The following is a 15151-nucleotide window of genomic DNA, read 5'->3' as shown; positions in this document are numbered from 1 at the left end:
ATAAACTTAAAAAAAGAAGAAAACCATCACAGGAATATGCACATGGCAGATGATAGTGTTTACTGAATGCAAAACATTCATGATGGAAAAATTAAGAATTTGATCACTCCAGTTTTTGAAAAAAGCCAATGCTATTTTTTTAACATTTTAATTTTTTAAATTTTTATTAATTTTTAATTTTTAATTTGAGAGAGAGAGAGAGGCAGAGAGACAAAGGGAGAGAGAGAATCTTAAGCAGGCTCCACACCCAGCTTGAGCCTGATGTGGGGCTTGATTCCATGACACTGGGATCATGACCTGAGCCAAAATCAACAGTCAGGTGCTCGACCACTTGAGCTACCCTGACACCCCAACCCAATGTTATTTTTAAAAAAGTTTCATGTCATTAAGAATCAGTTTTTATTATAAAATTTCATCATAAATTATGTATGCAGAAATTATGTTCCCTTATAAAGCACAGCAGAACAAACTGGAAGGCTTTAGAATGAGATGTGTTCAAATACTGACTCCAGCCCTTTATGGTCCTGTGAACTTGGGCAAGCCACTTGACATCAGCTTCCCAAACTGTAAAATGAGAGAAAAAAAAAGGCCAACTTCATGATGGTGTTGGGTGGCTGAAATCAAATCCATATGGTTCAATGCCTGGTTGAACACACTGGTCCACACAATACATGGTAGTTATTACTGTTTTTGTTATTCAAAACAAATAGCCTGTTTTAGCCTTCATCACTTAACTGTGAAATGAAAAATATCTGACACTGAATTGGAACTACATTTGGTTTATACTTAAACAGGGCAAAAGGCACCCATCAAGCACAACCACTCTGTTTTTATTATATGAAAACGGATTCTTTCCATCATTCGGTATTTGGTGAATGAGAACTTTACTTTAGCCCAGCAATGGAGGTAAAGACTAGTTACTTCTTTCACGGGCTCAGAGTCCAATGGGGGAGATGAATAAGTAAACAGACAATGGTCATACTGTGGCAACTACTGTGTACTTTGGATGCGCAGAACACAGGAGCACTTGGGCAAATGACACACCTCCAGATGAGCGTCGTTGATTTGTACTTTATGACTATGGCACCTTCACGAGTGCACAGTCCTATGCCAGGGCCACAGGCAGACTTGATGAGGATGGAGATAGAGGCAGGGATGGTTCCCCCGTGGATGCAAAGTCTGCTTGAGTCTTGAAGAATGAGGAGGAGAGAAACAAGTGAAACAGCAGGGAGGAACATGCCACGGCAAGGAAACAGCATGTAAAATGTAACCTCGGAGAACTTCCTTTCTTCAGGGGATGTAACCTCGGAGAACGTGGTCTTGCTTCTTTAGGGGATGTAACCTCGGAGAATGTGGCCTTCCTTTCTTCAGGGGATATGACCTTGGAGAACGTAGCCTTCCTTCTTCAGGGGATGTAACCTCGGAGAACGTGGTCTTCCTTTCTTCAGGGGATGTAACCTAGGAGAACATGGTCTTGCTTCTTCAGGGGATGTAACCTCGGAGAATGTGGTCTTGCTTCTTCAGGGGATGTAACCTAGGAGAACGTGGCCTTCCTTCTTCAGGGGATGCCCAAGAGTTCAGTATGAGAGAAGGAAGCTAGTGGCAGGGAGTAAACGCTAAGACTCATAAGTGCTAAACGGGACCTACCATGTAATGATGAATGGTTTCAATTTTATTCTAAAAGCAATGGAGAGCGACTGAAGAGTTTTAATAAAATACAACTGACAAAAGTACATAACAAAAAAATCATATTTATTTAATTTGTTTTGTGGTACATTATATTTTCTAAAAGGAGATGGTTGAATCTAGTTTTTTTTTTCCTAATCAATTGTCTATTATTTACCAGACAGAATGTTATAGTATTTAGTATTGCTGGTAGAAATGTAATGAGATTTCTTCCTTTGGGGGCAATTTAACTAGAAACTCATTGTCACGTTAAATGTAGCTATTCATCACTGTTGTCTTGGGCTCTATTTTGTTGTTGTTGTTAAAGGATAAGTAATTCTCACAAACGGTACATTAAAACATGTAATGTTTTTAAAAAACATGCTTTTTTAATACTAATCTTCAAAAGAAGATGATTACTAGATTAATACTTTAGATGGCCAAAAATTCATTGTACAGCTGAAATCAAAGATGGCTGTGTACTTGGAAATGTTTTAAGTCCCCAAAGCAAAGGCCACGTCACCTATTTCTTTCATTAACCAGTACACGATCAGTATAAACTGAAAAGGAAAAGTCAGTAGATGCATCTGATTATGTCCTCTGGACATTTTCAAAGGCTTCTGCCTGTTTTGTCAACTTCAAAAGACACAAAGGGCACTCTGGAGACTTTCCCCCTGGAGTCCTCTCCATTGCTTGGGTCGACAAACTTCTTTTCTCCCAAAGAAGGAAACCGGGGGGAAAAACTCCCTTTGTATTCATTAATAATTCAGTGCATTTGCTTTCAATCCCTACTTCATGCTATTCTCTTGCCTTGGAGCTGCCAACACAAACGTGAGCACCTTAAAACCCAAATCACGCACCAAGACTCCACTCAAATGTCATTCCCTCGCAGAGGCTCTTGACTACCCCAACTAGAAGTGATCTCCTCAAACTCTGCACACCACGGCTTCTTAATCATTCATTTCCTAGAGCTCTTAGCACAGGCAAACACCATGAAGTGAATTTGGAAGTGTGTATGTGGCTTTGCTATCTATTACCATGCGTTTTAAAAAAATCACTTTCGTTATTGAATCTCAGTGTTTCTCATCTGCAAAATGGGGTTATTCATGTGGGGAGGAACAGCTATTTTTAAATGCTATTTTATAAATGTGGTAATTGAGATTCAGAGAAGTTAAACAGCTTATCTAAAGTGACAAAGCTAATAATCAAATATTTCTAAATATCTAAGTCTTGTATATTTTCCATTATTCCACAATTACCGCCTACAACATAAAATCTGTAAAAGTAGTAGAAAAATTGTATTTCAATACATACCTGTTTCATGAATCTCTTCCTTTCCAGTGTATGAGGAAAACACCTGCCTAGAGAATTTGTATTGTTGTTCTCGAAAATTATTTTGTAAGTAGTCCATCAGCATGACATAGCCAGACTGTTGCATTGTAAGAACTTCACAAAAAACAGCCAACTGGGGAAAAGATCATTTAACATATAATGTAACATATCTGATTCAAAGGTGTCTGTAAATGCTTTAAAATAGATATTCAGTAGTAAGGCTTAGAAACTAATTATTTTTAAATTGCTTTGAATGATTGCATTTGTTTGAATTTCCAAGATTACCTGGCTTTCAGAGATGCTAACTGTATCTTTAAAAATAATCCAGTCAACAGTGTCTGTGCAGGGAGGAGATGTCAATGAGCCATTGTAAGTGTAATATTTGTCAGTTGAGTTTGGCAGAAGGTTCAGCAATATGAAGGGATCTAATGCAGACTGTTTCCCTACAAAGTAACAACATATATCTCAGTTGGGATCTCAACACTGGAACTCAGCGGTTCAAAGCTTCTATGAAACAGAGACATATGGTTTGTTACAAATTTAATCAGAAATGAAATTTTAAGAATATTTTAGGTATATTTCAAAAGTGGTGATAAAACCAACATATTCTGAATTTCCTTACATACACAACTACATAGGTTATACTAGTAAGATCCTGGAGAGATTATTTTACATATAAAAGATATTCAGAAATCATATAACCATCTTAACAGATACAGTAAAATCACTTGAGAAGACTTAATACCAGTTTGCGAAAAACAACAAAACCTTATTCTGGCGAAGATTATCTTCCAAAGCCTATAACAAACATTGTATTTAAGGATGACCGATTGGGAAAGCTTTCCCCTAGAGATAAAGAATGAGACAAAAACATCCTGCTATCACCATTTCTGATTAACATTGAATTGGAGGACTGGGCCAGTGCAATAAAGAAAAAAGTCATAAAGATTGGATTTGAAGAAATGATACCATCATATTTTGCAAATGCATGATTGTACATGTATGATATTGAATTTACAAACTATCAGAATTAGTCAATGCATTTAGTAAAGTCACTGCACATAAGACCCATACACAAAAATTAATTATATTGCTATGTACCAGTACGAAACAATAGAAAATGCAATTTAAAACAATATAACTCATAATAACAACACAATATCAAATACAGATAAATCTAACAAATGATGTGAACAACATCTATATTAAAAATTATAAAACTTTCTTGAGAGAATTAGATAAAAATTAAAATTATGGGAAATTAAAATTATGGGAAATACCAAGTTCATGGGTTGGAAGAGTTAGTATTGTGCAGGTGTTGACTGCCCCCAAATTGATTTATGGAGTCAAAAAATCTTATCAAAATCCCAGAGGCTTTTATACACATGTGTTTTATACAGCATGTGTTTACTGACATGCTGATTTAAAAACTTAAATGGAAATGAAAAGTTAAAACAATCTTGAACAATAACAGCTACTGTACGACTTTGATTACCAGGTAGGAAAACCGATTATATAAAACTATAGAAGTCATGATAGTGAAATATGCATGCAAAGACAGGCAAAGGGAACAGTGAAAGAGAAAAGAGAACTCAGATCCATACATATATAGTCACTTTATGTATGTCACTTTTTTTCTTTAGGACAGGAAAAATTACTATGTAGTTGGAATGGACTGCCTTTGCAGTAAAGAGTGCTGTATCACTTGGATATCCTTAACGGAAAAAAGTGAATCATGATTCCCTACTTCACATCTTAAGCACATGAGTTCTAAATAGATCTAGTAGATCTAGATTTAGTGGATCTAAATGTGAACAGGAGAGTAAAACTTTTAGAGGAAAACAGAAAATTCACTTTATAACCTTAAGGTAGGCTGAGATTTCTGAAATGGCACACAAAAATTGTTAATTATAAAGGGAAAAATGATAAATTTTAGTACATGATAATTAAGATCTATTTATCAATATTTACCTATTTATCAATAGTCACTATTAAGGGAATAGATGGTTAAGAACAAAGGGTGGAAAGTATATTTTACATATATGTTGTGTGTGTGTGTGTGTGTGTGTGTGTGTGTGTGTATTATACCTTTTATCCAGAATAGAGAATTCCTTTAAAAATTTAGTAGAGTTTTCCTAAGAGGCATATCTGGCCTTACAACTCTCAAACAATCCAATTATATCTGTCTCCATGAATGATCCCATTTTTGCTTTTGGACCTTTCCAACAGCACTTATTAACAGCCATTTAGCCTTTAGTGTACCTGCCCTCACTCATACAGGCAGCAATCTGCTTATCAGCAAGATCTGTGTCTAACTCATTTACCCATCCTAACTATCTAGCTCAATGCATGCATGTCTTCTGTTCTTTCTAGTAGACTTATGTCATTAAGAAGTAGCCCCCGAGACCTATTTAATCTATTCTTAGTGAGATAGCACAGTGTAGAGCGGTAGTTTTGTCAGACAAGGTAGTTAGACAGACATGACAGGAAGGGGAAGTAGGAGGGTGACGATGGGAAATTGCCAGAAACCACATGTCTCCACCCAGAGTCCACCCCATCTCCCTCAGACCAAGCCCTTGTGTGGTACACCACAGACCCATAAGCAGGAGATATGGGCTACAGGGACTGCCTTAACTTTGGAACATGTGCACTTAAGAAAGACTGTGTCATGACAAGCCCGAGAAACCAAGATGGCAGAACAGCATGGAAGCTTTTTGTGTGTCTCGCGCCCATGAAATATAGCCAGACCAACACTAAACCATCCTGCACACCTAGAAAACTGATCTGAGGATTAACACAACAATCTGCACAACCTGAACCACAGAACTCAACAGGTATGTGGCACAGAGAGGTGAACTTGGGGAGAGAGAAGCTGCAGCGGGCAGGGAACCGCTTTTGCAGGCGGAGAGAGGATGGAGATGGGGGGAGAATACTGGAAAAGCACCTCTCCCCAAAGGCAGCTGGAGAGAAAGTGGAAAAGTGGAAATAGCTACAGGGACTAAACTAAAAAGGGAGAAAGGAGAAAGGAGAGGGTTTAAATTCCATTAAGACTGTAAACAAGGGGAGCACAGAGTCTGCAGCTCTGCAGCTTGATACCTGGAGATGCTCTGCTGGGAAGGGCAAATCCCCAGGAGTGGAGTGGGGTCCGGGAGGTTCTTGGGCCACACAGGGAAAAGCGATTCCACTGCTGGAAGAACATTTGGTAGAGACTGTTGAGGCCACCTGGTCCCAGCAGACCCCAGAGAACGGTCACATTCGCTGGTGCTGGAACAAGGTCCTTAAGGGTGAAGCCTGGTGTCAGATGTGTGTTGTGATTTTCCATAATTCCTGAAATGCTGCTGCTACACTATCTCTCAAACTTTTTCTGGGGCGGGCTGGCACCTGGCTGCAGTCTCTGGGCTTCGGCAGCAGCACAGTAATGCGAACTTTCCTGGGTGTGGCTGGCATTCGGCCATTGCTCAGTGAGACCCCCCTCCCCCCCCCCCGCAGAAGGGCAGAAAGGGTCAAAGCCACAGTCCTTCAGAAGTAAGGGGCTGTGGAAAACAGCCGCATCTGAGACAAAACTCAAGAGAGAGGTACTTCCTGGTGCTTGGCCACAGACAATGAAAAAGCGGGGAGTGGACAAAAGCTGAAGACAGAGGACGGGTGAGCAATTGATGATCCAGGAGAACAGAGTTCCAAAACTAGAGACTGGGTAGCTGGGTGACGCCATCTTCACCGCTCCCGCACATGCACATATGCACCTACGAGCACCACAACACAACACCCCAGTAGGCTAGCAGCAGCATCTAGTGGAAAATGGAGCCGTTACACAAAGCCCCGCCCAACTGGGCCAACCTCGCTCTTCAAGAACAAAAGTCTCACCCCCTGCTTAGTTTATAGACTAGAAAGCACTTCATAGTCTGACTTCTAGGGGAAAACAAAGTAATTTCAGTCCTATTTCAATCTGTTAGCAGGTCCATGTATTCAATTTTCTTTCTTTTTTTTCTCTTTTTCACTTCTTTTCTTTTTCTTGAATACAGACAGAAAAAATTCATTTTTATTTTTAATTTTTATTAAAAATATTTTTAATTTTTATTTCTATATTTTTTACTTTTGTGTAACTTTTCAAATTCAATTTTACTTGCATCATTTTATTTTAGTCTACTTCAGTGTGTTAATTTTTTCAAATTTTCAAATGATTTCCTTTTTTTTCTTTCCTTTTTTCTCTTTTTAGTTTCTTTTCTTGCTCTTGAATACAGAGAGAGAAAAACTTCATTTTTCTTTTCAATTTCTATTAAAAATGTTTTTCTTTAATTTTTATTTTTACTATATTTTTTACTTCTATGTAAACTTTTCCAAATTCTATTTTATTCCCATCATTTTATTTTAGTCTACTACAGTGGATTCACTTTTTCAAATTTTCAAATGATTTCTTTTTTTTTCTTTTTTCTCTTGTTCTCTTTTCTTCTTTAATACAGAAAGAGAAAAAATTCATTTTTATTTTTAACTTTTATTTAAAGCTTTTTAATTTTTTTCTACTATATTCTTCAGTTTCACGTAAATTTTTTCAAATTGTATTTTACTCCCATCATTTCATTTTAGTCTACTTCAGTGTATTCAATTTTTCAGATTCTCAAAAGATTTCCTTCCCCCCTCCCCCCCCCCAACCTTTTTTCTCTAATCTATCAAACCACTTTCAACATCCAGACCAAAACACACTCAGGATCTAGCATCATTTATTCATTTTTTTTGTGTGTGTGTTTTCAATTTTTAAATTTTGATATTTTTTTAAATTTTAATTCTTTACATTTTAATTTTTCTACCTCATTAATTCCTTTTCTCCCTTCAAAATGACAAAATGAAGGAATTCACCTCCAAAGAAACAGCATGAAGAAACAACAGCCAGGGATTTAACCAACACAGATACAAGCAAGATGTCTGAACCAGAATTTAGAATCACGATAAAAAGAATACTAGAGGCAGTCGAAAATAGATTAGAATCCCTTTCTGCGGAGATAAAAGAAGTAAAAACTAGTCAGGATGAAAAAAAAATGCTATCACTGAGCTGCAATCATGGATGGATGCCGTGGCGGCAAGGATGGATGAGGCAGAACAGAGAATCAGTAACATAGAGGACAAACTTATGGAGAATAATGAAGCAGAAAAAGAGGGAGATTAAGGCAAAAGAGCACAGTCTAAGAATTAGAGAAATCAGTGACTCATTAAAAGGAAACAACATCAGAATCATAGGGGTCCCAGAAGAGGAAGGAAGAGAAATGGGGGTAGGAGGGTTATGTGAGCAAATCATAGTGGAAAACTTTCCTAACCTGGGGAAAGACACAGACATCAAAATACAGGAAGCACAGAGGATCCCCATTAGATTCAACAAAAACTGACCATCAACAAGGCATATCATAGTCAAATTCACAAAATACGCAAGCAACGAGAGAATCATGAAAGCAGCAAGGGAAAAAAAGTCACTAACCTACAAGAGTAGACATATCAGGCTTGCAGCAGACCTATCCACAAAAACTTGCCAGGCCAGAAAGGAGTGGCAGGATATATCCAGTGTGCTGAATCAGAAAAATATGCAGCCAAGAATTCTTTATCCAGCAAAGCTGTCTTCAAAATAGAAGGAGAGATAAAAAGTTTCCCAGACAAACAAAAATTAAAGGAGTTTGTGACCACTAAACCAGCCCTGCAAGAAATGTTAAGGGGCACTCTCTGAGGGAGAAAAGATGAAAAAAAATAATGTGTATATCTATCTATCTATCTATCTATCTATCTATCTATCTATAGATAGATAGATATACCAAAAGCAACAAAAGATTAGAAAGGACCAGAGAACACCACCAGAAACTCCAACTCTACAAGCATCATAATGGCAATAAATTCATATCTTTCAGTACTCACTCCAAACGTCAGTGGACTCAATGCTCCAATCAAAAGACATAGGGTAACAGAATGGATAAGAAAACAAGATCCATCTATATGCTGTTTACAAGAGACCCACTTTAGACCTAAAGACACCTTCAGACTGAAAATAAGGGGATGGAGAACCATCTATCATGCTAATAGTCAACAAAAGAAAGTCGGAGTAGCCATATTTATATCAGACAATCTAGACTTTAAAATAAAGACTGTATCAAGAGATGCAGAAAGGCATTATATCATAATCAAGGGGTCTATCCACCAAGAAGACCTAACAATTGCAAACATTTACGTGCCAAATGAGAGAGCACTAAATATATAAAATCAATTACTCACAAACATAAACTCATCAATAGTAATACCATAATAGTAGGAGACTTCAACACCCCACTCACAGCAATGGACAGATCATCTAATCAAAAAACCAACAAGGAAACAATGGCTTTGAATGACACACTGGACCAGATGTACTTGACAGATATATTCATAACATTTCATCCTAAAGCAGCAGAATATACATTCTTCTCCAGTGCACACGGAACATTCTCCAGAATAGACCACATACTGGGACACAAAAAGATCGAGATCATACCATGCATATTTGCAGACGACAACACTATGAAACTCAAAATCAACTACAAGAAAAAAATTTGGAAAGGTAACAAATACTTGGAGACCGAAGAACATCTTTCTAAAGAATGAATGGGCTAACAAAGAAGTTAAAGAGGAAATTAAAAAGTATATGGAAGTCAATGAAAATGATAACACCACAGCCAAAAACCTCTGGGATGCAGCAAAGGCAGTCATAAGAGGAAAGTATATAGCATCCAGGCCTTCCTGAAGAAGGAAGAAAGATCTCACATACACAACCTAACCTTCCACCTTAAGAAGCTGTAAAAAGAACAGCAAATAAAACCCCAAACCAGCAGAAGAAAGAAAATAACAAAGATTAGCACAGAAATTAATGCTATGGAAACCAAAAAAACAGTAGAACAGATCAATGAAACCGGAAGCTGGTTCTTTGAAATAACTAACAAAATTGATAAACCACTAACCAGCTTGATCAAACAGAAAAAGGAAAGAACCCAAATAAATAAAATCAAGAATGAAAGAGGAGAGATCACAACCAACACAGCAGAAATACAAACAATAATAAGAGAATATTATGAGCAATTATATGCCAATAAAATGGGCAATCTGAAAGAAATGGACAAATTCCTGGAAACACATACACTACCAAAACTGAAATAGGAAGAAAGAGAAAATTTGAACAGACCCATAACCAGTAAGGAAATCGAATTAGTAATCAAAAATCTCCCAAAAAACAGGAGTCCAGGGACATATGGCTTTCCAGGGGAATTCTACCAAACATTTAAGGAAGAGTTAGCACCTATTCTCTTGAAATTGTTCCAAAAAATAGAAATGGAAGGAAAATTTCCAAACTCTTTCTATGAAGCCAGCATTACCTTGATTCCAAAACCAGACAGAGATCCCACTAAAAAGGAGAATTATAGACCAAATTCCCTGATGAACATGGATGCAAAAATCCTTAACAAGATATTAGCCAACTGGATCCAACAATACATTAAAAAAAATTATTCACCACTACCAAGTGGGATTTATACCTAGGATGCAGGGCTGGTTCAATATCTGCAAAACAGTTAACATGATTCATCACATCAGTAAAAGAAAGGACAAGAACCATATGATCCTCTCAATAGATGCAGAGAAAGCATTTGACAAAATACAGCATCCTTTCTTGATAAAAACCCTCAAGAAAGTAGGGACAGAAGGAGCATACCTCGAGATCATAAAAGCCATATATGAACGACCCAACGCTAATATCCTCAATGGGGAAAAACTGACAGCTTTCCCCCTAAGGTCAGGAACAAGACAGAGATGTCCACTCTCACCACTATTATTCAACATAGTATTAGAAGTCTTAGCCTCTGCACTCAGACAACACAAAGAAATAAAAGGCATCCAAATCAGCCAGGAGGAGGTCAAATTTTCACTCTTCGCAGATGACATGATACTCTCTATATGGAAAACCCAAAAGATTCCACCAAAAACTGCTATAATTGATTCATGATTTCAGCAAAGTTGCGGGATATAAAATCAACACACAGAAATCGGTTGCATTCCTATACACCAACAATGAAGTGACAGAAAGAGAAATCAAGGAATCGATCCCATTTACAGTTGCACCAAAACCCATAAAATACCCAGGAATAAATCTAACCAAAGAGGTGAAAAATCTATACACTGAAAACCATAGAAAGTTTATGAAAGAAATTGAAGAAGACACAAAAAATGGAAAAAGATTCCATGCTCCTGGATAGGAAGAACAAATATTGTTGAAATGTCAATACTACCCAAAGCAATCCACATATTCAATGCAATCCCTATCAAAATAACATGAGCATTCTTCACACAGCTAGAACAAATAATCCTAAAATTTGTATGGAACCAGAAAAGACCCCGAATAGCCAAAGCAATCTTGAAAAAGAAAACCGAAGCAGGAGGCATCACCAAAGCATAGCATCCTTCAAGCTATACTACAAAGTTGTAATCATCAAGATAGTATGGTACTGGCACAAGAACGGACACTCAGATCAATGGAACAGAATAGAGAACCCAGAAATGGACCCACAAATGTACGGTCAACTCATCTTTGACAAAGCAGGAAAGAATATCCCATGGAATAAAGACAGTCTCTTCAGCAAGTGGTGCTGGGAAAACTGGACAGCGACATGCAAAAAACTGAACCTGGACCACTTTCTTACACTGTCCACAAAAATAAACTCAAAATGGATGAAAGACCTCAATGTAAGACAGGAAGCTATCAAAATCCTCGAGGAGAAAGCAGGCAAAAACCTCTCTGACCTTGGCTGCAGCAACTTTTTATTCAACACGTCTCCGGAGGCAAGGGAAACAAAAGCAAAAATGAACTACTGGGACCTCATCAAAATAAAAAGCTTCTGCACAGCGAAGGAAACAATCAGCAAAACTAAAAGGCAACCGACAGAATGGGAGGAGATATTCGCAAACAATATATCAGATAAAGGGTTAGTATCCAAAATCTATAAAGAACTGATCAAACTCAACACCCAAAAAACAAATAATCCAGTGAAGAAATGGGCAAAAGACATGAAGAGACACTTCTCCAAAGAAGACATCCAGATGACCAACTGACACATGAAAGAATGCTCAACATCACTAATCATCAGGGAAATACAAATCAATACCACAATAAGATACCACCTCACACCTGTCAGAATGGCTAACATTAACAACTCAGCAACAACAGATGTTCGCGAGGATGCAGAGAAAGAGGATCTCTTTTGCATTGTTGGTGGCAATGCAAGCTGGTACAGCCACTCTGGAAAACAGTATGGAGGTTCCTCAAAAAACTAAAAATATAACTACTCTATGACCCAGCAATTGCACTACTGGGCATTTATCCACGGGATACAGGTATGCTGTTTCGAAGAGACACATGCACCCCCCCCCCATGTTTATAGCAGCATTATCAACAATAGCCAAAGTATGGAAAGAGCCCAGATGTCCATCGATGGATGAATGGAAAAGGAGGTGTGGTATATATATACAATGGAGTATTACTCGGCAATCAAAAAGAACGAAATCTTGCCATTTGCAACTACGTGGATGGAACTGGAGAGTGTTATGCTAAGTGAAATGAGTCAGTCAGAGAAAGACAAAAAATCCTATGACTTCACTCATATGAGGACTTTAAGAGACAAAACAGATGAACATAAGGGAAGGAAAACAAAAATAATATAAAAACAGGGAGGGGGACAAAATATAAGAGACTCATAAATATGGAGAACAAACTGAGGGTTATGGGGGGGTTGTGGGAGGGGGGATGGGCTAAATGGGTAAGGGGTATTAAGGAATCTACTCCTGAAATCATGGTTGCACTCTATGCTAATTTGGATGTAAATTTTAAAAAATAAAAAATAAAATTAAAAAAACAAAAAGAAAGACTGTGTCACTAGCAACCTTGAGGCTATTATAATATCATAAAAGCCATATATGAACGTAAAAGCCATATACGAATTAAAATATCATTAGCATTGCGGTCAGGGCCCGCCCCCCAAGGGGTTGCACTTAGGCTCTCCTGGGAAAATGACTAGGACAAACTTGCAGCAAAAGTTGGAGGGGAGGAAACCAAGGCAGTTCCAAGGGTGGAGTGAGAATGACGAGATGGGAGGGAGGGGAACAAATAACTCCTGATAAAGGAACACAATGAGGAACTCGGCGCTTTGCCACCTATCCTTGGGTCAGCCTGCTCCTCTGTCACTGGAGTGTACTATCACTTTTTGCTAAAAGAAAAAAAAAGCCTTTGCAACATTAACTCTCTATCAGGTCTTTCAACTGAATTCTTTTTTTTTTTTTTTTTTTTTTTTTTAATTTTTTTTTTTCAACGTTTATTTTATTTTTGGGACAGAGAGAGACAGAGCATGAACGGGGGAGGGGCAGAGAGAGAGGGAGACACAGAATCGGAAACAGGCTCCAGGCTCTGAGCCATCAGCCCAGAGCCCGACGCGGGGCTCGAACTCACGGACCGTGAGATCGTGACCTGGCTGAAGTCGGACGCTTAACCGACTGCGCCACCCAGGCGCCCCTCAACTGAATTCTTTAAGAAGACAAGAACTGAGGAATTCCATAATCTAGGGCCTGGTAGTAGTTTCACCCCTTATTTGAATAATCTGGGGAGCTTTAAAAAAAATAGCAGTATTGCAGGCCCCACCCTAGCCCACTTGAACTTAAATCTCTAGTAATAGGGCATCTACATTTTCAAGACAGCTTCCCCAGGTGATTCAAACATGCAGCCCGCATTGAAAATCCAAAGCAGAGTGAAGTCTTTGCAAGAGGTTAGTATTTTGAACCCACTCTCTACATTATAAAATAAAATGACCAACCCAGATTATTTTCATAGTGTATTCTGGCTTTAAACTCTATGAAGACTAGACATATCCAGAAAGCCTCAAAGAAAAAAATTTCTGTTTAAAAATTAAATTATTGAATGTTAATTTTTCTACAATGCAGAAACTTTTGAAGGAAGGAGGGACTCTGGTAATAATTAAAGTTATAGATAACTGCTTCCATTCTGAATTTAAGACTGACTGTTAGAAATGAAAATCTGCTTGACTGAACAGATAGTGTTGTGTATATACAACCTAAATCTAGTTTTAATCTGTTAGAAAATGCAAGTTATGCTTGGTTTAATGTATTAATTAGTAATTTCTAAAAGTATGTCTTCTTCTCTAATATCAAGATGAAATGATTAGAATTTAGACTTGGATTCAAGTCCTCTGAAACTGGGGAAAATCTTTTTATATGTGAGTGTTTCCCATTTTCAGGTTTATGCTTTTATTAACTGAAAAATTTTTGAGTCCATAACTTCCTTCTTAATCATCAATGGGCTACAATTGTTTCTTTTTTTCTGCTGAAGACAAAATTTATCTTACAAATGTTCTCTGGAAATGTGGATGTGCAGAATACTAATTAAGTAAGGAGGCAAACACTGACTCACTGCTAAATTAGGTGGGAAATGAAATGACACCAGGAGAGCTACAGGCCAGAAAAGGAAGAAAAGAAGTGAGATCTGAATAGCGATGGTGAAATAGAGAATTTTCTTGAAATGCTGTTTTGTACTTTATTTTAAAAACATTTAGAGGGGTGCCTGGGCGGCTCAGTTGGTTAAACATCTCACTCTTGGTTTGGGCTGAGGTCATGATCTCACGGTTTGAGGGTTTGAACTCCAAGTTGGGCTGTGTGCTGACAGCACGGAGTCAGCTTGGGACTTTCTCTCTCCCTGTCTCTCTGCCCTTCCCCTGTCCTCTCTCTCTCTCAAACTTAAAAAAATAAAAATGTTATTTATATACATGTCCTAAATTTCTGTCTTGGATATCACAGGACTTTTCAACTACAGTAGCACTCTTCTTTCTTTTTTTTTTTTTCCTTTTCTTTAATGTTTATTTATTTTAGAGACAGAGAGAGAGACAGAACATGAATGGTGGAGGGGCAGAGAGAAAGGGAGACACAGAATCTGAAGCAAGCTCCAGGCTCTGAGCTGTCAGCACAGAGCCTGATGTGGGGTTCAAACTCACGAACCGAGAGTTCATGACCCAAGCCAAAGTCAGATGCTCAACCCACTGAGGCATCCAGGCACCCCAGAGCTCTTCAATTAGACAACCATCTTTTGAGAAAATTG

At 37.9% G+C, this 15151-nt stretch overlaps 1 protein-coding gene across 5 annotated transcripts in view; it reads right to left on the bottom strand.

Moving 5' to 3' along the window:
• PTPRZ1 (protein tyrosine phosphatase receptor type Z1) overlaps window positions 1-15151 on the bottom strand; it is a 183089-nt gene that overhangs the window by 67891 nt on the left and 100047 nt on the right. For all 5 annotated transcript variants that reach the window (XM_045495438.1, XM_045495439.1, XM_045495440.1 and 2 more), the window contains 2 exons: window positions 3283-3440; window positions 2980-3130 (listed from right to left, as the gene is read on the bottom strand). In XM_045495438.1, coding sequence (XP_045351394.1) covers window positions 2980-3130; window positions 3283-3440 — 309 coding nt within the window. The remainder of the gene's footprint in view (window positions 1-2979; window positions 3131-3282; window positions 3441-15151) is intronic.

Source organism: Leopardus geoffroyi, chromosome A2 (assembly GCF_018350155.1).
Source record: "Leopardus geoffroyi isolate Oge1 chromosome A2, O.geoffroyi_Oge1_pat1.0, whole genome shotgun sequence".
Taxonomy (NCBI): domain Eukaryota; kingdom Metazoa; phylum Chordata; class Mammalia; order Carnivora; family Felidae; genus Leopardus; species Leopardus geoffroyi.
The sequence above is the reverse complement of the archived record's forward strand: the minus strand, read 5'-3'. Positions and strand labels throughout refer to the sequence as shown.